This window comes from Archocentrus centrarchus, chromosome 8, assembly GCF_007364275.1.
Source record: "Archocentrus centrarchus isolate MPI-CPG fArcCen1 chromosome 8, fArcCen1, whole genome shotgun sequence".
NCBI classification, from domain to species: domain Eukaryota; kingdom Metazoa; phylum Chordata; class Actinopteri; order Cichliformes; family Cichlidae; genus Archocentrus; species Archocentrus centrarchus.
This window is the reverse complement of record NC_044353.1, coordinates 21,594,292-21,620,992: the sequence shown is the minus strand read 5'-3', so window position 1 is coordinate 21,620,992 and position 26,701 is coordinate 21,594,292. Positions and strand designations below refer to the sequence as shown.

At 41.3% G+C, this 26,701-nt stretch overlaps 2 protein-coding genes across 2 annotated transcripts; both read right to left on the bottom strand.

Annotated features, from left to right (window-relative positions):
- Positions 1-2,155: 2,155 nt before the first annotated feature.
- Positions 2,156-7,332, bottom strand: LOC115784989 (transmembrane protein 235). The gene is made up of 4 exons (XM_030736407.1): positions 6,949-7,332; positions 5,896-5,973; positions 5,319-5,456; positions 2,156-2,527 (listed from the first exon to the last, which is right to left on the bottom strand). The coding sequence occupies exons 1-4, from the start codon at positions 7,130-7,132 to the stop codon at positions 2,283-2,285; spliced, it is 645 nt and encodes a 214-aa protein (XP_030592267.1). The 5' UTR covers positions 7,133-7,332; the 3' UTR covers positions 2,156-2,282.
- A 5,275-nt stretch (positions 7,333-12,607) lies between these two features.
- On the bottom strand, positions 12,608-20,644 carry fscn2a (fascin actin-bundling protein 2a, retinal). The gene is made up of 5 exons (XM_030735320.1): positions 19,590-20,644; positions 17,099-17,255; positions 15,191-15,312; positions 14,945-15,112; positions 12,608-14,833 (listed from the first exon to the last, which is right to left on the bottom strand). Exons 1-5 carry the CDS (start codon positions 20,410-20,412, stop codon positions 14,628-14,630), a joined length of 1,476 nt encoding a protein of 491 aa, XP_030591180.1. The 5' UTR covers positions 20,413-20,644; the 3' UTR covers positions 12,608-14,627.
- Between the last annotated feature and the right edge of the window lie 6,057 nt (positions 20,645-26,701).

Here is a 26,701-nt window from a genome sequence, read left to right as displayed (position 1 = left end):
TTTTCCAGCAATTATCAAAACAAATGGTAGTATAACGCTAAATATCCTAAATCTCTGTTATATAATTATAATCAATTTCATAGGTTTGACTGTGCAAAGATGCTTTGCATATGAATGAATGCATTTTTTATGGACAACAGTGTTGCAGCATAGTGTTCAAGCATCTCTGAATTCCTCTGAGGCCATCTCCATATCCACTAGTTTTTTCCAGACTCTTCCTTTTCTGTCTGGGGGCTTCATTTATATTCACAGACTTCACCAAAGGAAAGTAGATACACACATTCTAGTGACTGCAAGACTCTAAATCTTTTTTTTTTTTTTTTTTTTAACCAGGAAGAGAAATGCTGGAGAGTTTCGGTGGTTTTTGTGAGGGTGTCCTGGGCAAAGATGGGCAGCATTAATCCAGCGTGTTTTTCTTCTCTTTGCTAATATATATAAAACCATCCATGCTCTTCTGCTTACCCAATTCAAGGTAGCAGGGGGTGTAGTACAGGGTGGTGGGGGGTGGGGGTGCTGGAGCCTATCCCAGCTGGTTTTTGTTTTTTATATATATATATATATATATATATATATATAGAAGACACACCAAAGGGAAAGTCAACATTTCAAGGCACAGCTACAGTCATACTTTTGCAAAACAGCCCTTATGCCATCTGACATGTTGACAATACTTTTTTTTTTTTATTGCATTGTATTTTTTCCCCCCTTTGCAATAAACCATTGCCTTATCAGACACGTTCACCTTTCACAAAGTCCTGCAAACCATCTGGTTAAGACTAAACCTCTTCCGAAGCAGGCCATGGTTCTTTCAGAAGGGCAGTTTGGTTTCCAAGATCTTCTTCAGCTTGCTCGGCACATCAATTTCTCCTGACAGACGACATATCCAGGCTGAGGGCTGTTGATGTCCCTGCTTCAGGTGAAGGAAGCCTCTACTGTGTTATATAGTCTACAGACAGTTTCCTTTTCTTACTCGTGTTTAGTTGTAGTTTGCTCCACGCAAGAAAGCGATCACATTTTTCCTCTCATGATAACAACGCTGCTTTAATACTGCTTAAAATGATCGAATTGTTAAAAATCACAGGACATTTGTGAAATTTTATTCAAATCCGAGATAATATTGTCTTTTGTGTTTCAAGTTACAGACTGATGTTTCACACCTTTTCTGCCACAGCTGTTCAATTACAAAAACACAATCAAGGTCTGTTATGACTGTTAAAAGGAGGACACTATAAATCTTACAGCAAGTTATAATGCTGTATTTTTCAGTGTTCACTTTATTCAAATTACACAGAGAAGTCCTTCGAGTACAGACAGACAGAATATTACAATATTGACTTGCTGAGGACAGTAAAGCAGGCGGCGACACATGCACATATTATTTACTGCTGAAAACAACTTGCAGTAGCCTCAAGAGTGCACTTATCTTCAACCCTGTTCCCAGGATTAATCTAAGTACTGGCGGGTTAGCTACAGAAGTATGTAAGACAGACACACAAACTAACATTTAGATGCTGCTTTAGTCAAACACTCAGCAGCAAACGACTTAACGTCTACATCAACCAATTTCTTTTCAAAAGCTGTGAAAATTTGCAAATTTCCCCTGACATTTGGAGGAGCAGTGTAGCAGCGGTTCTATTATGAAGTATTAGAAACTATACCACTTATTACTGTCGGATACTATCTAGTCTCCTGGGTCGCGTTATGTCCTGGTAGTTTCCTTTTGCAGAATCAGCAATGTTTCCACTAGAATGAAGTGCTTGAAATCACCGATGCAGACATATTTAAATGTGAGTTCTCTTCCAATCCCAAGTCTTATGGAGCATGCATCAAACAAATTAACCCATAAAATGTAACTGGCTCCTTTGCTTACAGCTTTCACTCAACAGTTACAGAGGCTGGATTAGGACGCCAAGGCTGAAACATGTAAACACATTCATGAAAGTGTTAATTTCTACAGTAATTACTCTGTGAATGGTAAACTTAATTTTCATGTCTGGGTCTGTGATTTACTGTACAACAGCATTGTCTACCAGGACAATGGACAGAAAATGTTACCAAGAGGATGAAATGCAGCAGCAGGCCTCACAGATAACAATGAAGAAGCAGCCATTCAGCAGCCTCTCTACATCTATGGTTACAGTTTTATAAAGCCAGCTTGCAGTATGTTTCATTGTCTTGGCCCTTGGCCTGTGTGACCAACTGCTTTGCTCAAACAAATAAATAAAACAAATCAATAAAAATGTAAGCTTTTTAGTTTCACTCAGAAACCAGAATGTGCCATTCTATAACATGGCGATGGCTACACCCGAGTCATAATGTCCCTTCATTTGAGTTATTCTGGCAGCCAGCATGAGCAGCAGGCCTGTGGCCACCTCCAGGCTGTAGGAGAGCCAGGCTACGGCTAACGACCAGCCGAACGACACGTCCACATAGACGAGATTCTCCGGGGACACAGTCCGCTGGAACTCCTCCATGGCCTGATTGGAGTATTTGATGTAGATGCTAACCCCAGACAAGGTGAAAAGACCTGATGGTGCACAGATAAACAGCTCACCAACTGAAAGGCCTTATTAGACATTAACACATTCCCTTTAACCTGTAACAGAGAAATGGGTCCATCAGTGGGAAAGGAAATCGCAATGCACTTGAGCACTACAATCACCTTTATGCATCACACTTAATCAGCTGTTACAGTTAACCCATTACAGTAATGACACATTGATGAGCAAATAATACTTTCCCACTGCATACTTTCCTCAGTGGACGGTTTAAGATAATAAAGACATAAATGGGTTAAGGTATAACAATTAGTCCAATTTAAAGCACTGACTGATTTAAATCAGTCTCAGGAAATGTGCCCATAAAGGCGCCTCCAAATTTAATCTGCTGCAGAGCGTGCCGCTTCTAATATGTTTTGATTTCTTGTGTTCCCAAACAGACAGATGAAATGTCTCACATAACAATTGCCGCAGAGATGAACCAACATGAATAACATCATTAAATGTCAACCTCAAAACACCTCAAAATATTGAGCCATTAAATAAGCAATTGAGACTGACCTTTAGTCAAGCTCAGTGGAAGGCAAAACCAGTCTTAGGAGTCTTTAGCTGCAATTAAATCTCATTAAATACTTATGATTTAAAACAAGGCTAAAAAAAAAAACTACACAGCCATATTCATGTACAGTATAGCACATCATGTGTGCACCATTTTATGTGAGCTTCACGCTGTTACAGCACTGATGTCACACTAGGAATCTGCTAAACATCTGTTGAGCTCATTGACAGAGCAATACCAATTAAAATACCACAACTTCAATGGATTGAATGTAAGTTTTTTTCTTTTTTAAAACAGCCTTGAGCTGCACAGCTAAAGCAGGGGATTATTATGTGCTGCCTAAGACCGAAATGTCAGCTTTGTTATATCTCATATTTACAGAAGATTGTCCAAACTCCAAAGAGATGAATTCATCAGCGCTGCAGTATGTGGCGCGAGTCGGATAACAGAGACTTTTATCAAAATATCAAACTTAAAATACGTTGCTGCTGCTAATGCACTGAATAAGGGAAAAGAGCACAACAAAACACAGACGTCCATTATACCTCCGTTTTTTTTTTCTTCTCCTTTTATATGAGGAGTGGTTTTGAAAGTGCTTGCAGGTCTTTTTGGAGCTCACATGTGGACAGATCATTCAGTAGAAAGCATTAAATTATCTCTGTTCTGTGTGACACTGGAGGTTGGGCATGCCGACAGAGATGGCACACCACAAAACAATTTCTTCTACATTCATCGCAGATTTATGCATTTACGCACAATTTCAACCAAATTGCGATTCAAACTCATTCCACTTGAGTTCAGACCTAATCAAATGCATTCTTTGATGGATATTTATGGCAGCTGCTCAACAGCTGAACCCCTCACAAGAGGAAAAAGAAAGAAAAAGAAAAAAAAATCTGTGTTACAGTATTGATGACGAAAGCAGGCCCTTCCACTGAAGGAAAACAGCAGATCATTTGTGCGTGATTATGACACATTTACACTTACATTTTTAGGACAGTGTTTCTGATTCGACTCTCAATCAGAACGGCTTTCTGTGTAATAGAATTTATCGCAAGCAATTTCTGCAAAAAGGACAGATGGAAAATGACATCAGAAAGTGCCCAGTGATAATTCCGAGGGGAAGTCTGACTGCATCTTTCACTCAATGACAAGCTCTTCTGTAAATTTGTGCCACTTCAATGTGATCAACAATCAGCCTCCAAGCTGCAATCAATTACGTCAGTATCCATGCTGAGAATATTTGGCGGTATGGTTTCTGAAATCATGTTCACGCTCATTGGGAACCAGCTTGTAAGTCTGATTAATTTGATGCAAATGTGACGGGGAATCACTACAGCCAATTTCTCACATTTGCTTTTGTTTTTTTTTTGTTGTTTTTTTTTTTTTTAAATGGACACTGTTAGGAGAATCATGTCGGTACACTGTCCAAAGTTCTAATTTATGCTTTTACTACTGGGATTTGTAGAGATGTGCTGTCTGGACAGAGCAGACAGGAGACAGGACTCACTAGTGATCGGTCCACCAAACAATTTTCCGTGTTATTCTCACATGGTTACAATTTGACATCCCTGACTTTTTGACTGTGGGGCTGGCAGGTTAAAGAGTGTTTAGTCTCTGATCCAACTGTGCTGGACACACAACCAATCACTTCACCATGGTAGAGCATGGGGAAAATGTGCTTTAACACGTGGCGCTTCACGTGGTACCATCATACCACCTTTTAGACTGCGATTATATCTGCATCTGAATGGAAACCATCGCGCCATTTATTGTGCATTCACAAAATCTAAGGAGCAGACTGAAAGAAGAGACAGAAGTGCTGCTCACAGCAGTCTGAAACTGCTCTGCTCCTTGGATCCTTATTTTCACCATTAAATCCTCATCTTCAGCACTCTAATAACAGTCTGAGCGAAAAGATCATTACCTTACTCAACTCAATTAAGCTGAATGGGATTTTTAATGTCCACACAAGGATATTTAATATGTTGCTGCAAATTTGTCTTCTTCAAGATAAAATATTTACATAACTATAATCACTGATTTCTCATTGGCCATCAGCCAGCTCAAATGCACTGTTTATGTCTACAAAGGCTGAAACTAGGCGCTACTAGAGAACGGGATCAGATGTGCCACGATGTGTCGCCCACGCACGTTTTCACATTTGCTGTACGTCCTGCACGCAGACATAAACAAGCAAGAGCAAACATCGCGGCTCCGGACTCAGAAGAAGGAAACAACGGCAATTCTTTTGGACTCACTGCAGAGGAGGAAGTAGGATGCCGATGCAGCCAGCAACTTTGGACTGGAGGCCAACGAACTGACAAGTCCAAAGATCCAGCCGAACACCAGGAGGACGAGGCTGAGGGGCAACATAATGACCACCACTTTGTGCAAGCCTGCAAACACACACATTTGAAAATACATCTTTATCAACAATTTTCAAATTGATTCTTACCCTCCAGCGTGCCACTGATTTTTGCTCCCATTGTCAGTATGGAAATCAACTAGCAGAGACTTATTTGAGCGCTTCTGCCACGTTTTATTTGTCAAAGTTGCAAGCAGGAACTGTTCCTGAAAACCCTAACAAAACTCTTATCTCATCTAGGATTTAATAAAAGTAACTTATTTTAAAAAATAAACTGGCCTAATATGCACTATCCTTTTGCCAAATGCCCTCCCAGGGTCATGTTTATACCCAGGATGGGATTTTCTGCCTAGCACAGCTTGCAAAGGCAAATGTTTTGAGCTGCCAATCTAGATCCTTACTGCCAAAAACATACTCCTGTGTGGTATTACTGTTTTAAAACACATCAGCTGATCCTCAAACCCACTCACCGAGAAGGTGCCTTTCTGCCTCTGTCAGGCTGGACATATTTGCTGTGAAAGAGGGGATGACTGAACTCCTGTTTGCTCCTGAAAATGTCAAATGGAAAAGGTTACACATGACAGGACCTGTGGCAGAGCCCTGAGACTTTGCAAAATTGCTCTCAGATGTGGAATAATATGGTTTTAAGTGTTAGAATAGTAGAAAATGCTATAAAAGAAATAACATTAGAAAGTGTTTTTCTTTCTTTCTTTTTGCTAGGAAATCTCCAGGTGAACACTGCTTGATTTGTTTCATGTTGGATCATTATTTGGCATTTATTGTGTGAACTGTGGGCGCCACCTGCAACAAACTGAACACATCCGGGAACTCAAGCTGGAAGCACATTATATTGCAGCTGTGCTATAACCATTCTTCACCATCTCTCCTCCGTCCCCTGTGTGCTCTCCTGCAGGTGTCTGCAGGGGCTGGTACATTTGTATGGGGTAAAAGTTGTTACTGTTAAAAGCTGTTTACTACCAAAAAACTGCATTTTGCAATCAAAGAATATTTATGCTTTAATTTTCACTGCGTGAAAGTTGAATTTGCAATTTCACTGGATTCAGGGTAATATTGCAAGAATTTAAGTGAGTAATTAGTAATTTAGAATATCTCCATGTTTCTCATTTCCAGTCTAAAGGCTGGGATATCAGTTTCTCTGTGCATTAAGTTCCCCTAACAGTGGAGTGTTGAGGATTGAATCAGGGACTGCTGTGGACGGCTGGTGATCCATTAACAAAAAAGGCACTGTTAGAGCTCTGCAGTACCGTCACTTACACTAGAGTCACATTAAGGCATTTTATTGATACACCAATCTGGAATCAGGCCTGGTATTTCACAAATCAAAATAAATCTTTATAATCTTTTGTGGAGATTTCTCAAAAATCACCCCAGTGAGAGGCAGGGCAAAAGTTTTGTGAATATGATGGCTGATTTTTTGAACAGCTAACACAGCACTGGGTGTGAAGACTTATAGGCTACCCCCCGAACAACAGCTCATTAAAGATGAAGTTAAAGTGACATACCTTCAATAATTCTCCACAGCCCAGAATGGGAACTCAGGTCCTCTGATCCTGTGTAGTTGGGCTTATTCACGTCGATTATGTACCAGTAATCAGTCCCAATCGCTACAGCGAGGAGGCAAAAACTGAGCAAACCTGTAAACCCAGCCGACAGAACCACCGGTCCGTACTTCATTATGCAGTCCATATAGAGCGCAGTTTCCGTCAGTGTGAAGGTTTCGTTCTTTCTGTCTTTCTCTCCCCCTCTAAAATGTTATCTTTAACGATAGTCCAAGATTTGCGATGCGTAAAAGCTCTCCAGCTGGATCATTTTCCGCAAAGTGCCGGCTCCCCATCCTAGAATATAGTTCTAGAGAAAAATTATTTAATCAATAAAAGAAATCATCCTTTCCGGCTCAACAATATGACACAAAAATACAAAGCATTAAAAATTACACGAGAGATGCTTTTTGTCAGTGTCATCGTGTAACACAGTGCAGGTAGGGGGTTCCAGGCGTGTAGGTGCAGGCTTTAAGCGCTCCACGAGCAATTTAAGTGGTCAAGTTATGGGACTACAATGATGTACTTCCGGCGATAACCTTCAAAATAAAACTCCAACCGGGGAACGTTGAAAAGGTAAAATTTTTGCACTTAAATTGTTTTTCAGATGCAAAATGTATCGTTGTAGACGCGATTCTTTCAGCGTAACTCGTATTTTCAGTAGAAATTATGGTTGTTATTTTGGCCCATTTAGATAGTTGTGATAAATAACAACAGTAATTATATATATATATATATATATATATATATATATATATATATATATATATAAAATTAAATAGATGAACACTAAGTTTGAACACTCTACCTTCATAGACAGTACCGGAAGGGTCCTGAAGGCCTGGGAGGGGCAGCTTAATAGATGTCTGAAAATCAGCACTTCAGTTTAGGTAGGAAAAAGGAAAAAGGTCTCCAAGGTACGTAATTAAGCTGTTTTTTTTTTTTGGTTTTTTTCCTTTTCAGTGACACATAGAAAAAGTATCACCCTCTTTAAAACTTCACGAAATTATACAAATTAAGCACAACTGTAAAATAAAATACATAAACACGAGCAATCACGACTTCCAAGTTGAATTTATTGCGGTAAAATGGTTTGGACAACACATTTCACCCCCATTCTTCCTTGTAAAACTGCCCCGGATCTGTCATCTTGCACTGGGGACAATGAATAAAAGGCAATTTTCTAGTCCTGCCACTACTCTTAATTGGAATGAGGTTTGGACTCTGACTTGGCCACTGCAGGATGTTTTGAGGCAATTCCTGTGTAGCTTTATTGCTTTATGTTGGGTTGTCTGGCTGGGAAATTCTCTTGTTGGCTGCACGTTTTCCTCATTTTCTGCATTCACCAGAAAACAAAACAAAATTATAGCTCCTGCTATAGCTTTTCGTGCTCATTGCACAGCCACGGCTGCATAGTCATGTCATGCAAATAATGCATAAACTTTTTAACGATCTAGTTCAGTGTAATTCCACACTTCAGAGTAACAGTCGTTCATGTTGAATAAGTGATCCAAGCAAAGGGATTAAAAAAAAATAATCTGCCCTCCAATTATAACACTGATATGTGAGGTCTGCTCTTATGGCTTTAGGAGAGGCTGTAGAAGGCATCTTGTTAAAGCCACTTTTATAACAAAAAAGTAGCCTGTATATGGAGTCCAAGGTTTTAAGTAGATAGAAATCAATCAGAGTGTAGCAGGCAAGTGTAGCAGTACTCACATGGCATGTTTTTTCTTAATTTTGTCCAAAATGTTTAGTTTATACATTTACACCCAGGCAGTAAAGGGAAAGCTGGATTTGTGCAGGCTGGGGAATAAATCTTAATCAGTGCAATTTTTAAAGACACTGAACCTTGTCCAGCCTCTTTGTAGGTGAACTTGTTTTCAGTTCTGTCTCCCTGAATGCACTGACTCCGACATGTAGGGAAATCAGAAAGGTACATCCCAATAAAAACACCATGCAGTGACATGGAATTAATTCTACTCCTGCGTTTAGCCCAGAGCACGTAGATAAATGCCTGCGTGAGCCACAAATAAAAATCACTATCGTCTGTATTAAAAACTAATACATCAAGGGTCTTAGGCAGCTGAGCTCTCTGCGACATGCCGATTCTATCTTTAAAAGATTTCCCACTCATCGTGATTATTGAGTGGGTGGTTTTTTAATTAGAGCAATATTGTCAGTTCTGTTATAGGATGGATGTTGGTTGAATAACACTTCTAATGAGCTAATTAATCTAAGATAAAAAGTTTAATGCCATCTAATTGAGATTCCAACTGAATTTCAGGTTTGGGTTTAACAAATGTCATAAAAACATGATAGACTGCAGCCAATTTCACGCATTGATTTTTTTCATTTTTCTATTGTGTTCATTTTCTGCACCAATCATTTACACAATTTCAGTGTCTTTACTGAATGAAGAAAAAAAAAAATTGTCTGTGTTTGTAGCCTGGCATGACTCCAGAACTGATCAATGACTCAACTTTGATCCCCAGCATCTGTTAGAACTTCAAGTCCAGGCACACTGCACACACTGTTCAAGCAGGGCAGCTCTGCACACGCTGTGTCCTGCGTTGGCGATGTGGCGTTAAACAGCTTTACAAACATATTTCCAAGCAAACAGACTTTGCGTGCACCTGTAAACTTGAGATAACTTGTTGGTGCTTTTCGTGAGAATAATGCAAATGCCATTCTGGGTGAAAAGCAGGGATGAAATGTCAAGATGTGTCAGAGTTTCTGAGGCTCAGTTTAATTATGCATGCATGTCATTTTCATTTGAAGTGGTCTTGAGCAGTGGTTGACACAGTCACATACAGGTTGGCCTCTTATTCTGATTTGTCAGTTATTTGCTCAAAACCTCTGCAAGACTTTATTATGAAAAGCTGTTGTTAAAATTTTAATTAAAAAAAGAATGGCTTTTTTTTGTCTATCTTGTGTAATACAACTTCGCCTCTGAATGACTGAATCATTTTCAGTCAGTAGACCAAAAATTGCTGTATCTGTCTCTTAAGCCCAGAGTGCAAAGTAAGAGCAGTTCATGTTTTCTCTGTTGTATCAGTCATCTCAAATATTTATATCTTTTTCCTGACTGATCCTTAAAAAACAAAAGGAAGCAGCCTATGCAGTATGTGCCAAATAACTTGTCCAGTGTGCAGGTGAATTTGTTAATATGCGTAGAACAACTATGTTTCATATTTGTCATGCAGGAATTGTTCTTAGTTTGCTTGCATGCTTTACTGCATAAGCTTTGATGCAACCCAACATAACAGATGTCCAAGTCTAATCAGATGACTTTGGGCTGCTGTCATGAATATTTAAAGCTTACTATAGCAAATCTTTCTTTATAGATTCAAGAAAAGGGGAGAGCAAAAAGTCACTGCACCTTGTTTTTGATGACAGAAGCATCTCTTTCTCCCGTCCAGTTTCTTCTCTCTTCACGAGAAACCAATATGCCCTTCTGCCTCTTTCAGTGCCTCTGCCTTAGACTTTCTGTTTGCATCTCTTGTTGTTCTCAGAACTGACACTGCCAGGTTTCTCTGTGTTTACCACTCTCAATTTAAGGTTGTTGTCACTCTTGTCCTTCTCACTTTCTCAGTTCGAGTTGTTTTCAGCATCTGGTATCTCAGTAATTCAGTAATTTGACACTCAGCCTTTTCTGTTTAGGGCTAAATAGCATTGATTCTCTTTTATTTTTTTCACAATTGTCCAACAGTTGACATTTTTCTTTGTCTTCTTGGTCTGTGTTGGGACCGTCCATCATTTATCTGATCTCTGTCAGCGTTTCGACGTAAGTTCACAGGGCTTCTCTTCACCGTTTCCTCTTTGAAGATTTTCATTCATTGGAGTTGGGCTAACTGGCTTAAGATCTTTCTAGAATGTCATTGTTTTATGGCTTCAAATTGGGAGTGAAATCGGTCCATTTCAGTGAAGGATAAACTGTGTTGTGCTGCATTGCGGATTATGAAGCCACCAGGTCTTGACGAGAAATTGTTATAAATCTACGCTGTGGGCGATAATGTTTTAGGAAGTAAAATGCCAAAGTGCTGGAGCACTTTTAAGGTTAATATTCTGTATTGAATTTGTGACCTTTATATTTAAACCCTCAACACTGCTTGTTTTTTTGACTCTTTACCCCTCTCTTTCCAAGTTGAAATCCAATTCAAAGACATAAAAAGGCATTCAGCTGCAAGGTGCATCTACCGTAAAGCCACTGCGTATTTGCATGTGTGCTCTACTGGAAAGCTGCTGCCAATCCAGGGAGTTGGCTGAACTTCTTTTAAACTTGATTTGCATAAAGGCTTAGTGAGTCTTGGCCATCTGTTTAAAGCTAGCCCTTTGATTTCTTTCTAAGGTGTGTATTTTTGAGATGCCCTCTAGCAGATCTAACAAATAAGCCAAGTGCCCCAGCACAAACCCAGCACAGATAATCTTACTGCAGTGCTATTTTTTTTTTTTTTTTTTGACCACCATTTAAGTTTATTAGCTATAAAACAAAACTGTTCTTAAAGCATTTCATTTAGTTTCAGTATTCTTTAGGATTTTGCTTGCAAATGCTTTCAGAGATCTCTGGCATGGCAGATGGTGTACGGTTAATGTGCTTTGTAGAGATGGGGCGTTCTGTGTTTTGTGTGTGTCTCTGTACAATTTTCTCTCAAGAGCGAACTGAAATTCTCAGAAAAGAAATATTCTGCTGTGGACCATAAATATTTGAAATCACAAAGAAATAGCGGAAGGATGGGAGCTAGTAACCTGAAAACAGGTCTACTGTGTAAACACACCTTTTTCTTGAGAATGCTCTGCACACACCAGCTGAACCCACTCTAAAGTTTCTTAAAATGGCAAATGTATGCCACAGCAGTCAGAGTGCTGGTTTATTTACAGGTGTTTGTGCTTGTTGCAGCAGGATATGGTTATTTTCACTGATTAATGCAGCTTAGAATGAACTAAATGAGGTACACACTGCCACCCAGTGTAGTGAATGGGAAAATCCTCTTTGTGACACCACAGTGATCAAATAGTTGCTAGGAGTGTGCATTTTTACCGTTTTGGTTTATGTAATTTTGTGACTTATTACAGCAGGATCAAGGAGATATTGCACCTAGATTAAATATAGCAATTAGTAAGCTTAATAACACTGCTTCTCCTGGTATTTTAACATCTAAACTGTAAGGCTTTTAATTCGAAAATAGTGTTTACTGAAATATTATTTAGCCCTAGCAACATCACCATCAGGCAGCTGGTATCACTGCAACATCTGGGCTCCCAGATGTAACAAAATGTTGACTGTGCCAGCAGGACAGATATCCCTCTGCTTCATGAAGGCTGATCTGAAATCACTGATGGCAAACGTTAAACTGAATTCATTATAGTTTTTAATTGCAGCTTCTATAAGGAACTCCAAATCCTTTGGTGGAGTTCCCTATACAGTAACTTAGTCATAAAAGTCAGATGGCACAATGTTGGCTTCTGATACACTATAATGATAAGGCAGATTTTTAGGGTTAGGACTCTCTGGCAGCAGGAGCTATACTTCATCCAGTGACCTTACAATTATTGACCACCTCCCAAAAATTTTGCACATTTCTCAAAGCCTGACCCACCATTGTAAGCTCAAAGCAAACAAAGATATTGTCAAGTTTTTATTTTCAACATTTTTCAAAAATCGTCATAAAACAAAGATAGTAAAATAGATACATTCTAAAATATGTCCAAAGGCTCTCTATAGAGCTGATACAGGCTGTACAGGTAAACAAGCATTTTTAGAACTAAAACAAATCCAAATTGCACACAACACAAAACCACTAGTTTAAACATTATGCTGAAACTATAGTCGGTTTTATTACCTTCTGGGAAATAGCCAACAAAAATCTACAGACTTAATTGTTTACATTTTTAGGCTGTCCTCTGTACTGCCCAACAACATCTGTTCTAATTAAGTCTGGGCAGCTTGTGCCCTTAGTGATTTGTTGTAATCATTTCACTGAGTCGAGAGATTTTAGTGAAAATATGAGAAGTTTCCAAAAAAAAAAAAAAGTAAGATTTTATGGCTAAGGGTCAACTTCAAGCCAATTATTACAATTTCACAAGCAGTACTGGGTAGGTATGGTTAGAGGAAGATTCTGCTGTTTTGTGAAATTTACTGACTTGCTCTTATATCCAGATTTAATTGAGAAGATAAGTTGGTTTCATTGGGATGGTGCTGGCCTTTCTATGCACAGAGACCAGAAGCAAAGGTGGAACAACATGTCACCAAGAACTTTAAAGACTTCTGAAGGAGTTTGCAGGAGCTGGGTCTGCAAACTCGGCAAGCAAAGTGCATATGCACCTTCACTCAAGATGATTAAATATTCAGATGGAAAACAAACGTCCTGGAAAGCAAACTTTACAGTGTTCTTCAAAAACATCTGTTGCCAAAATCCATTATATCTTCTTATGTGACTACCCATCTCTCAACATGAAAACAGAACATAACGGGATGTGGAGTGCAGTTTGGATTAAGGCCCCTAGGCAGATCACCAGAGAAGCACTTTCTGAGTTTACATCAGGTACAACAGAAGGATCCATCCAGTACTTTAAATCTGCTCCCACTTAGGTTTCTTACTAGTCCCCGCTGTGGATAAATCATATTTCTGCAGACATTCCTTACTCCTAAAGATGTCTGATCTCTGCATTTCTTTGTGTTGCACATACTGTATATATCTCAGTGTTTGTGGTGAGGCTGGTTTAAGTATTGTTTGTATTTACATTTGCAGCATCGCAAAACAGTGTTTTTTCATGCCCACTTAATTGACATCATATCATTGTTTTCAATAGAATCTGTAAATGTTCCATTAAGACAAATGAAAGCAGTACTGGCACAAACCGTGGTGCATTGCCTTTCCTTAACATGACTCAATGAACAGACTATTCCTTTTGAATGCATTAAAGTACTGAAATCATTTAAAAGCTCTAAACAAGTGTTGAGAGTTTGTACACGTCAGACTTGGATACACATAGCTGTCTAGCATCACAGCTATATAAACCTAACCAAATGTGTTCTTGTACATTTTTAAGTAAGCCTTTGGATCCAGAGGGTTCAGCCACATTGATCTGCCATTATCTGTTTTTGCAGATACATAACCTGTTTAACCTATAAAATTTAGCAGAAGACAGAAGGGTTTTTTTTTTTGGTTTTTTTTTTGCCATCCATTAACAAGCTCTCTGGGTAGGCTAAGCAGAAAATCTGTCAAAGTAACAGCAGTAGAAACTGTGCTAGATGGCAGTACCCCCGCCTGTCAGGAACATTCTGTTTTTTTGACCGATCAGTATGTCTGCCCTCAAAAACATATGGTTGTATATTGAACAAAGTCTGACTGAAAGAATTGTGATAGCCACATTTGCAAAATTACACAAAATGACGCATTGTTCACACAATATGTGTCATTTGATGTTGGCATTTTTATCATTTGAAAGACAAAACATAAAAAAATCTTCCTAAACTAGTCACTTCCTCCCAATTTAAAAAAAAAAAAAAAAAATCAAGCAAGAAACAAACAGCAAAAAATAGGCAGGAAAATATTTTCCAGTTTGTTGACTTCATATGACCTGGTAAAAGCAGATCCTGCCCCTGCATCTTAGGCCCGCATTGAAAACCCACATTGATGGAGTCAGTACTCCCAGAGAGAAGATGCATCAACAGATTTACCATCACACATAAGTGTGCCTCCCTGGTCTCCACGAAGGTACTTGCCGTTGGAGCCCTTGATTGCGACACGTCCATGTTCCAGGAACTCCAGGAAAAAGTCCTCTGACTTTTCTCCATCTGAGCACACTAGGCCACTGCCAGAGACATACCAGAACTTTCCATTCACACCTGCAGACGAATGCCAATTGATTAAAAAGAAAATAGTAATTAGGTATTATATTCAAACAAAAAGCAGTTGAATTGATTAATATTTAGTTGGTTGTGCACACACACACTGACTTTTTATGTTGTAGGCGCCGTCATTGAAGATCAGTGTGAAGATGTCGTAGACGGATCGATTCGCATCCAGAGTGTTGGCATTCTTGTGGTGACACACGAAGCCATTCTCTCCACGAAGGATCAGCATAGGGCGGTTGATGAGTTTCATCAGGAGCAACTCATCATCACCTGAAACGAAGGATAAATACGTGATGGGAATTTCAGACACACAACTGACTCTTTAGTGGCTTGCTCATAGGCACATACCCACTGTATCGCTGACTGCTGAGAGCTGCCCATTCTTCTTTGTACACACGTACTTTCCGTTGCTTGCTTTGAGTGCTACCCTTTGTCCTCTCCATTCAATATCAAACATTGTGTTGACCTCACTGGATAAAAGATACAGACAGGCAGATGGAGAGGTTGAGATGAGACAGAACTACAAAGATTTCTGCATTGATTACCCATAAAATGCATTCTGAACACCACAAGAAGTCCTAAAATGACATGTTGGAGCATTTCCAGGACTGGAACCAAAGCTTCTATGGACCCATTTAAGTTTTCACTTTAATTTACTTAATCTTCTTTTGCAATATGGTTAGATTTAGGCACAAAAACCACTTGCTCATCAATTTGGATTAATAATACCAATAATAATAACAGCAACTGCACAAACAACCAAAGCATTGTGAGGATAGTTATTAGTTATTATTATTAATCTCCGGCTCTCTTCCACAGCATGTCTTTTGTCCTGTCTCTCTCCCCTCAGCCCTAACCAGTCATAGTGGATGACCACCCCTCCCTGAGCCTGGTTCTGCTGGAGGTTTCTTCCTGTTAAAAGGGAGGTTTTCCTTCCCACGGTCGCCAAGTGCTTGCTCATAGGGGGTTGTTTTGACTGTTGGGGTTTTTCTCTTGAATTATTGTATGGTTTTTACTTTACAATATAATGTGCCTTGAGGCGACTATTTGTTGTGATTCGGCGCTATATAAATGAAATTGAATTGAATTTAATCTGTGTCTCCATCTAAGTTGCAATTATGCACAACCTAATCTGATTAAATGAATAACTCATCGGGAGTAGCAAAGTTTTGTTGTTTGCAATGATTAAACACACAAAGTGCAGGCTTGAAAAAGTGAGCAAATTCTTGAATTTAGTGACCTGTGGAACCAACTTTAGCTGGGACTTGCACAATAATAGCATATTTTGGGCAATTCCTACTTACAAAACTGCTTCAGTTCATCAGTATTTCAGGGAGGGGTTGATGGAACAGCTCTTTTCGGGCCTTGTCACCATTTCTCAGTTGGGGTTGGGTATTTTGTTATTGCATCACTCCACCCTCTTATCTTCAGATCATGGACTTGCTATCCTGACATTATCTTATAAAATTCTTTGACAGTTTTGAATTCATTGATTACATAGTACTGAGGCAGGAAAGCAGCCCCAAACCACGATACTTCCTCCACCATGCTTCACAGTTCTGTTATTTGTGTTCAGTGCCTTTTATCCTCTAAATTGTTGTGAATTTTTGACAAAACCTTTTGCCTCCTTTGCTCACAGAAGATTGTCTCACAAGTGAACCTACTGGTGGTTTTTGGGGCTGATTAATGGATTTTTTTTTTTCACTCTTTCCAGAATTCACACTGTCCTTTGTGTCAACTTTGGCAGAGTAGTGACAGAGTAATGAGTGTGCTGAACTTCCTCCATTTGTGGACAGTTTTTCATACTGTAGACTGATAAAGACATACTGTAGGTCTTCATAAATGGTTTTGTGGTATTTTATAGCTTTCTGTATTTCTGTAATGCTTCTTTTGAGGTGCTGTGAAAGTCAATGTGATTAGGCCATGCTTCACACCGGACGACTTGAGAAGAGCAGACTTTGTCAGTATCTAGACTTCACACGTCCTAATTTTTAGAGAGCAATATTACAAGTCACATGTCCAATCTCAAGTTTGTTAGACTAGCACATTAAACATGAAGCTACAGTGCCTCACTGTGGCCTCTTAAGGTACATAATGGTATATTTAGATGAGACTAGATCAATGCTGTCTTCAGTTGGCATCTGTGCAGCACACAATGTATAGACATATCTGACATAACATGGAAACTGTTTATTCTTTTTTCACATCAGTACAAAGCTTACACATTGTTCCTGTAAGGCTATAAGAGCTACTTACACCTCTTTGGCAGTGGATTGGATCTCTCCATGAGTCACTAATGTCCAGTAGGATCCGCCATTGGTCCTGAACATAGACTTTTTGCTTTCTTTATCTATCTCCATCTGAAAGGTCTCCATGTCTGTCTCCACGTCTTGATTGGCTGAAATACTCACTCCTGGTAATAAAAGGAGGATAAGTGTGTCTTGGTTGAATGGATGTTTTTATGGCATTTATTGTTTACAAAAATTAATGGTTGAATGCCCTTTGCCTCTTTTTGAATGACAGTTAATCAAGCTTAAGCATTGCAGAAGAGACTGTCTTGTGCAAATTGGTAATCCAGCATTAATTATTCAATTTAAGTATTATTTTAGTTGCTACAATAGTTTTGCAGTAGCAACAAAAATGTTTCTATTGCTGTGGCTTCGAGACTCCTGCTGGTCAGTCTCTAATTTAACTTTGCCAACAAAGGTATCTGCAAGAGCAGGACAAGTGCTATAATTTGTACTAAGATGAATATAATATTTATATTTATGCAATTCTAAGCATTACTTAGTTGGATTTATAACATTCACATGAAGTCTGAAGTATGAATCATTTGTGCCTGGTTGTCTTAGGGATGGAAAAATCAAGAAATCTTCTCTTTATTCGCTTTAGGTTGGCTTTGAGTAGTGGATTATACTGTAGCATTTTTTAGGTTTGCATGCTTTGGCTTTTCTTCCCTAACATGAAAGCATGTCATCAATCTAGGAATTTATTGTACCTTTTAACTTTATTGGGTTTGACTAAGAAATAGGTTTACTGGCATTGTAGCTATTTGATCAACAACCAGCATTTCTTAAACAAATTGCCTGTGCTCAGCTCACGTGATTGGTTTTCTCCTGTTCTCTAACAGCAAGTGCCTCACTTGCAGCCAGTCTAGTGCTACATTCCCTAATCCACATGTCCCATAAACTACGGTGGTAACACAGACACGTATAACTGAACTGTGTCTGCTGTAGTTCAAATTAGATGCCACAGAAATATCCTTTAACCTTTCTCTTAATCCCGTTACAACCCTAATCCCCCACAGTCACCCCTCCACCCTTCCTGTTCATTCGCTTGCTGTAATTCCCTGAGTGGTGAAATGCAAATCTGCACGGCAGGGTCCACTAAGCAGCTTTCAGTGCCTTGTTCCTTAAAGAAATGTGGAGCTGCCACAGGGCAAAACAGTACTGGGGAAAATAAGTCTTTACCTTCTGTTATGAGGATGAAGTGTCAAGTTGCTGGAATATTGCCCTCATAGTGATCTTTTTAATGCAGAATATTATTCTTGCATCAGCATATTAATCTCTGCAGCTCAACATTAGGCTGAGAATCTCCTATTTACTTTAGCACTGTAGAGCTAAGTTAACAATAGCAAACTCGTCCTACAGTAATAGCTGTTAGAATTATTGCTTTAATTGACTCCTAAAGCTTGAGATAACTTGGGCAAAACAAAATCTGTCCCTATCACACCTGCATAATATTATTGAGCAGAGCAGATAACATCGCGCAAGCTGAAAGGAGATCATATACCTGATCTGTCTGCTAAGGCACGACTGTAGCTGCTAACACCTCACTTGCACAGTAGTTAACTATAGTGCCACAAAATTTGGAGAACTTTTCTCAATGTATGAAAGTAGAGAACGAATAGCTGTAAGGCCTAAAGTCCATTGATGTTAATTGACACCACTGGGACATGGATCTCTGCTGCAGTCATTTGCACACCACTTAATCTTCAATGGACAAACAGTGGAAATGACAAAGCCCATTACTGCAACTGCCTCCACAGTTGCTGTCAACCATTCCAACATTCAGGCAAAAGTGGCAGAGCTTTATTTCCTTAGCTAGTTTTTTTTTTTTTTTGGGGGGGGGGGGTGTTATCATAATATAGTTTAATATATGCTTTAAGATGTATTGAAAAAACAAAACAGAGACAGACGCACTGTTCCACTTAGACGATATGCCATGACCTCTATTGTGCTGTGCTGAACCCGTTTACTTAAGCTGACCTCTGTTAACTCCAATACCTACACCTAGAAAACAATCTATGTAGCAATCATGGTCCAGTTTTTGAATAACTTTGCTGCAAAGATACAGAAGATATCACTAAATCAAAGAGACCACTCATTAGAAATCAAATGTACTTGAAAAACTATTATCGCATAAAGTCGTCAATAGACAAAAGACAATGGAACTTATTCTCCCCTTTAGTGGGCACTCATTCTAGCTGTTTATGTCCTATTTGGTGTCTGATTTTTACAGTGAATAGGTTCACATTTACCTAAAGATTTAATGTCTTTGCAAATGCTTAAATCCAATTGTTGACCTTCTCAGACTGTCGCACATTAAAGTTATCGCCTTGAACCTAATACTCAGTTGAGAACATCATACTATAGGTGTAGCCTCTTGTTCAGCATTCAGTGAAGCAGAGCTGTAATTACATGAAGAACATACTTTTTTTCTTAACACTGCATTATACCCACATTACCTTGTTTGACTGAGACATATCTTTTATTGGCAGCTTGAAAAACTACTTGGGGATGACTCTCCTCCAGATCAAATAGCTCATCTTTTCCAGGCTTGGAGCATCGGCCTGACCGCAGTGTTCCCGTGGGTCCCACTGGGGCCAGGTATTTCCCATCACAGTCCTTAAAGGCCAGCTTGCCAGATTTCAGCTCCAGAGTGAAGCTAGTTGTGTTGGTATTCTCCTTCACAAGTTTGCCGTCATTGCTGAGGAAACGGCTGTCACAGGTCTTCAGGCTGTACTTGCCATCAAGGTATACCAAGGTGACCAGGGAGTCCACTCCCCAGGGAATGTTGCTGTCCACTGATATCTCTCCATCTGAAGCAGATAGATGAGCATAGCGCTTACGTGCCACGCTAAGAAGGCTGGCTTGTGGATGTAAAGCCAGATGGACGGCCCACAGCTCTTGTTCCCCAATGACTTGGGCAAAGCAGGATAGATAGTCTGCCGAACCTCCAAAGTAACGCAGGTAAGGTTCTGATTGCAGTGCCCAGCGTCCGTCAGCCTGGGGCACAATAAGGAAACGGCATTCAGGATCAGGCTTCTCTGCCCCACATATGATCTTACCACCTTTGTCAGAGGCCAGATAGCGTCCCAGGTGACTGCGGAGGAACACTACTTGCCCATCTTGCTCATCCTGCTCTAAGGTCCAAATCTGTTTCTTCTTCATGCTAGTACCTGAGGCATTCACCTTGAATCCAAAAGCCTCAGCTGTCAGGTAGCGATTCTCATAGTTGATGAGGCCAAATTGCAGCTTCAGAGCTTTGTTAATTCCGTTTGTGGTCATGTTCAAACAGGCCACACGTTAAGATTGCGTGTAGAGAAGTTTAGGACAGACAATGTAAAGGGAAATAGGCATGAGACTGAATGGCAAAAAGTAAAATGCTGGATTTCTCTCCTTTTGTCTCTCAAGCTGTGAATTAGCTCCACTTATCTCCGTTGATGGATAGTTTAGTGTCCTTCCTTCTCTTGTCACTTTCTCTGTTTCCCCACAGGACTTGCACAGGCACTTGCTCTTGGTTCCCTAATGAGTTAGGATTAAAATCAGCAGGACACAGCACCTCAATCCAACAAGCTGCTGACGTCACAAACCAGCGCACCAACCACAAACCACCCCTCCTCCCTGTTCTCCAGTACACCGTCTGCGCAGCTTCATTGTCTGTCTCTTCTGTATCTCCTGTTCTGCCATTTCCTCCTTTTTTTCCTTCATGTCTTCCTTCCCTGTAACTCACACTGACACACTCATTTGTCAACCAGACGCCTATTGGTTCTCACCTTTCCCTATTTAGGTCTATATACTAGTAGCCACACTATCCAAGCCCAGGATTATCCTGGCGTTGATCTGCTGGCGAACCACAGTCTAATTGGAAAATGTCCAAAGAGTAAAGGTGCTTTTGGCTGCTCCCCACTGCTTTCCCTTCTCCTTTTGATTCCCCTTTACAAATATATATATATATATTTTTTTTAAATCAACGATTACATTTAAAAAGTGCAGTACTATCTACGAGGAGCATTCTCTTTGTGAAGCATCCCTTTTCCAATGCATTGATCCAGCATTTATGTACACTGCACAATTCCAACTCTCAAAGTACTTTAATAAAAAGTAATGTTGTAAATGTTATGCTTATGAAAACAGGTCTGCAGGGACTTTCTGGAAACATTTGTTTGCTTTGAAACAGATATTTGAATTTCTAAGGTCTTTATGTCACACCCAAGATTTGAATAGGACACATTTGCATTTCTTCACTCTCACATTGGTTGACGTTCGTCTTCTTTCTGCTTCTTATTTCTGAACCTTGCACACCCTCCTCTGTTGTTCCGTCAGTCAATTAATAAGAAGAGGACACAACTCCATACACTAGCATGCACTGTGACCTTTGTCACAGTATGTGCTTATATCTACATTTGTAAGAGCATTACCACCCTCTTTCACAGGTTCCTAGGACTGCTTTGCAAAGCAAAAATTTGAGGGTTTTATTTCTGCTCAGTAACGTTTTAGGGCAGTTGCTCTGATCTATTATTAAGAGTGATTAGCATAGTGATCCCAGACCACCTTAGCGACTCTAATGTTAATCTATGGACCAAGGTTGGTAATAGCCCAAACCTAGACAGAAACTGTACTTAGAGAACAAACAAAAATGCTTAATGTGGTTCTAGTAATAAATGTACCAATTTTAATTATTGGAGCTAAATTCTCAGTAATTAAATCAGTGTCACACAGGGTTAGAGTAATTGAATCACTGAGAAGATGAGTGGTAGAAATTATCCTGAGTGCAACACTATAAAAACATTCCAGGAAGCAGAGTATATAAAAAATGAGTATATATTATCCATATTTAAAGCATTTTAAAGCATTTTCCCTCTCTGTCACACTCACCTTTTTACTCTGCCTCCAGTGTAGCTGTTTTGGGGAGAAAAAAAAACCTCATAGAATCTATGAAGAGTTGTCTTCAATACTTGTAGGTTTACAGTCATTTGAAAAAGAGCATTTGCACAGGAATCTATGCATTACTGTCAAAATTAAGTAAACCTTTACTGCTTCCATAGGAATTAGTATCAGGCAGGTGCTGCTAATCAAAGATACTTGATTAATATCCTCAGCAAGTGTGAGCACCTCTATAGAGGCAGAGGTTTTGGCAGTTTGTTGATCTGGAGCATTCAGTGTGTGTTAACGCAATAGCACAATCTTCCCAGGGCTGGATGCCCCAGCAAATTCACCTCAAACCGTGTAATGCTCAGACCTTACAGGCCTCAGTTACCATGTTAAATATTAAAGTTCATGAGAGTATAATTAGAAAATAGACTGAACAACTACGGGTAATTTGTTAGGGCCACCAAGAGAAAGATTCTTCGCTCTAAATAGAGCATGGCAGCACAGATTAGATTTGCAAAACTTCACCTGAACAAACTACAAGACTTCTGGAACAATGTCCTTTGGATGGACAAGAAAAGTGGAGCTGTATATCATGGAGATGTTTGGGCATATCAGCACGAACACCTCGTGCCAAGCGCAGTGGTGGAGGGGGTGATGATTTAGGTTTGTTTTACAACCACAGGACCTGGGCACCTTACAGTCACTGAGTTGACAATGAACTCCTCTGTATACCAAAGTATTCTAGAGTCAAATGTGAGGCCATCTGTATGACAGCAGTGAATTGACAACAAAATGACTGAAAAAGGAAGGAATCAAGGTGTTGTAATAGTCAAGTCAAAGTCCAACCTGACTGAAATGCTGTGGTGGGACCTTAAGAGAGCTGTAAACAAATAAACGAATGGCTGCAAACCTCAATGAACTGAAGCAATATTGTAAAGAAGTGTGGGCCAGAATTCCCCCCATAATGATGTGAAAGACTGGAAACTGCAACTGCTGCATAAACTGTACTAAAAAAAAAAAAAAAAAAAAGAGTCAGCCAGCCTTTTGTTACCATCATGAAGACTCGAGCTGAGGATTTTTGCAGTTGCCATCTCAGTTCTTCGGGGTAGATCATATGATTCCCAAGGATGACACAGGAAAAGCCATTTGTTGAATGCACGACCTGGAGGCATACCACTGTTTTACAGCGCCTCCTATTGGCGGGAGCAGAGCACCCGCAAAAACAGCCTAACTTTCTTAATGCGTGGTGTGACTCAGTAATCAGTTATTACTGAGTGTTGCCACTGACACTGTTTCTGTGGCAACACACCTTTACTGAAACTAAAGCTATTTTTAAGTATTTTTATTATTTGAATTTATTAGAAAAATCTTACCTTAAAAAAATGTGTGTCAGGCACCAGATTAGCTCAGATGCATTATGATCTTCCTCCACTCTTTCGCTCTACTTTCCTGTCTACTCTTCACTGTCGCTCTATCTAATAAAAAGGCCCAAAAATACAAAATATAAAAGCTCTTAGATCATCAGGTCAAAGGTTACTGTTGGTCCCTCGCACTCGTTTCAAAACTCGTGGGGATCGGGCTTTTGGGGCTGTGGCACCAAGGTTGTGGAATTCTCTTCCACTGTACAGACTCCATTGACTCTTTTAAAAAGCAGCTGAAGACATTTTTATACAGACAAGCTTTTAATTAACATGTTATATTGTATTCTATTGTTTTATATTGTTATACTTTTATTTTTGTCTTCTGTTGCGAAGCACTTTGCGATTTTTATCTGTGATAAGTGCTATATAAATAAATTTTACTTACTTACTAAAATACAAAAAAAAAGAAATAAACTCTCAGTTGTCTGTATTCAGAATGTCATTCTTCAAACTTGATGAAACATTGATTGCTCTGCTGTGGCTTGCCTTGAATTGTGCAGTCACACATTCGCACTCAGTCCATCCCATTATTCACACACATAAGCCATCCATCCATCCATTTTCTTCCGCTTATCCGGGGCCGGGTCGCGGGGGCAGAAGCCTAAGCAGAGAAGCCCAAGCTTCCCTCTCCCCAGCCACCTCCTCCAGCCCATCCGGAGGGACCCCAAGGCGTTCCCAGGCCAGCCGAGATACACAATCTCTCCAGCGTGTCCTGGGTCTACCACGGGGCCTCCTCCCGGTGGGACATGCACGGAACACCTCACCCAGGAGGCGGCCAGGAGGCATCCTAATCAGATGCCCGAGCCACCTCAACTGGCTCCTTTCGATGTGGAGGAGCAGCGGCTCTACTCCGAGCCCCTCCCGGATGGCCGCACTCCTCACCTTATCTCTAAGGGAGAGGCCAGCCACCCTTCGAAGGAAACTCATTTCTGCCGCTTGTATTCGCGATCTTATTCTTTCGGTCACTACCCAAAGCTCGTGACCATAGGTGAGGGTAGGAACGTAGATCGACCGGTAAATCGAGAGCTTCGCTTTTACGCTAAGCTCCCTCTTCACCACGACGGACCGGTGCAGCGTCCGCATCACTGCAGAAGCAGCCCCGATCCGCCTGTCGATCTCCCGTTCCCTTCTCCCATCACTCGTGAACAAGACCCCGAGATACTTAAACTCCTCCACTTGAGGCAAGAACTCGTTCCTGAGCCGGAGATGGCACTCCACCCTTTTCCGGCTGAGGACCATGGCCTCAGACTTAGAGGTGCTGATTCTCATGCCAGCCGCTTCACACTCGGCTGCGAACCGTTCCACTGCGAGCTGGAGGCCCCCCCCCCTGATGAAGCCAACAGAACCGCATCATCTGCAAAAAGCAGAGATGAGACTCTGAGGCCACCAAGGAAGAAGCCTTCCGCCACCTGGCTACGCCTAGAAATTCTGTCCATAAAAATTATGAACAGAATCGGTGACGAAGGGCAGCCCTGACGGAGTCCAACACCCACAGGAAACAAATCCGACTTATTACCGGCTATACTGACCAAGCTCTCACTGTGGTTGTACAAGGACTGAATGGCCCGCAACAATGGGCCAGACACCCCATACTCCCGCAGAACCTCCCAAAGAACACCCCGAGGAACACGGTCGAATGCCTTCTCCAAGTCCACAAAGCACATATAGACTGGTTGGGCAAACTCCCACGCACACTCGAATATCCTTGAGAGGATAAAGAGCTGGTCCAGCGTTCCACGACCAGGACGAAAACCGCATTGTTCCTCCTGAATCCGAGGTTCGACTAACGGACGCACCCTCCTTTCCAGCACCCTGGCATAGACCTTACCGGGGAGGCTGAGGAGTGTGATCCCCCGAAAGTTGGAGCACACCCTCCGGTCTCCCTTCTTAAAGATGGGGACCACCACCCCGGTCTGCCAATCCAATGGCACTGCCCCAGATCTCCACGCGATGTTGCAGAGGCGTGTCAACCAAGACAGCCCTACAACATCCAGAGCCTTCAGGAACTCAGGGCGAATCTCGTCCACCCCAGGGGCTCTGCCACCAAGGAGTTGTTTAACTACCTCAGTGACCTCACCCCCAGTGATGGTCAAGTCATCCCCCTCATCCCCAGACTCTGCTTCCACTACAGAAGGCGTGTCAGTGGGATTCAGAAGGTCCTCGAAGTATTCCTTCCACCGTCCGACTATAGCCTCAGTTGAAGTCAGCAGCACCCCCCCCCGCACTATAAACAGTGTGAGTGAAGCACTGCTTTCCCCTCCTGAGTCGCCTGACGTTTTGCCAGAATCGCTTCGATGCCGTCCGAAAGTCTTTTTCCATAGCCTCACCGAACTCCTCCCACACCCGAGTTTTTGCTTTGGCCACTACCCGAGCTGCATTCCGCTTGGCCTGTCAATACCTGTCAGCTGCCTCCGGAGTCCCACAGGCTAACCAAGCCCGATAGGACTCTTTCTTCAGCTTGATGGCTCCCTTCACCTCCGGTGACCACCATCTGGTTCGGGGGTTACCATCACGACAGGCACCAACCACCTTGCAGCCACAGCTCTGAGCAGCCGCCTCAACAATGGAGGTGCGGAACATGGTCCATTCGGACTCGATGTCCTCAGCCTCCCTCGGAATGCTGTCGAAGTTCTGCCGGAGGTGGGAGTTGAAGATCTCCCGGACTGGGGCTTCTGCCAGGCGTTCCCAGCGCACCCTCACAATACGTTTAGGTGTGCCAGGTCTGTCCAGCATCTTCCCCCGCCACCTGATCCAACTCACCACCAGGTGGTGATCAGTTGACAGCTCAGCTCCTCTCTTCACCCGAGTGTCCAGAACATACGGCCGCAGATCTGATGATACGATTACAAAATCGATCATCGACCTGCGACCTAGGGTGTCCTGGTGCCATGTGCACTTATGGACATCCTTGTGTTCGAACACGGTGTTTGTTATGGACAAACTGTGGTTTGCACAGAAGTCCAATAACAAAACACCATTCGGGTTCAGATCGGGCAGGCCGTTCCTCCCAATCACGCCCCTCCAGGTCTCACTGTCATTGCCCACGTGAGCGTTGAAGTCTCCCAGCAAGACTATGGAGTCACCAGATGGAGCACTCTCCAGCACCCCACCCAGCAACTCCAAAAAGGGTGGGTACCCTGAACTGTCATTCGGCGCATAAGCGCAAACAACAGTCAGGACCCGTTCCCCAGCCCGAAGGCGCAGGGAAACTACCCTCTCGTCCACCGGTGAAAACTCCGACGTACAGGCAGCAAGCCGGGGGGATACAAGAATACCCACCC

Coding starts and splice junctions, on each gene's coding strand:
- LOC115784989 (XM_030736407.1), bottom strand. CDS start 7,132: ATGGACTGCATAATGAAGTACGGACCGGTGGTTCTGTCGGCTGGGTTT. Junction 5,457..5,895: donor GGCAGAAAGGCACCTTCTCG/GTGAGTGGGTTT, acceptor GTGTGTTTGCAG/GCTTGCACAAAGTGGTGGTC. Junction 2,528..5,318: donor ATCCTACTTCCTCCTCTGCA/GTGAGTCCAAAA, acceptor GTGCACCATCAG/GTCTTTTCACCTTGTCTGGG.
- fscn2a (XM_030735320.1), bottom strand. CDS start 20,412: ATGACCACAAACGGAATTAACAAAGCTCTGAAGCTGCAATTTGGCCTC. Junction 17,256..19,589: donor ATATGTCTCAGTCAAACAAG/GTAATGTGGGTA, acceptor TTTTATTACCAG/GAGTGAGTATTTCAGCCAAT. Junction 15,113..15,190: donor AGCAGTCAGCGATACAGTGG/GTATGTGCCTAT, acceptor CCTTCGTTTCAG/GTGATGATGAGTTGCTCCTG.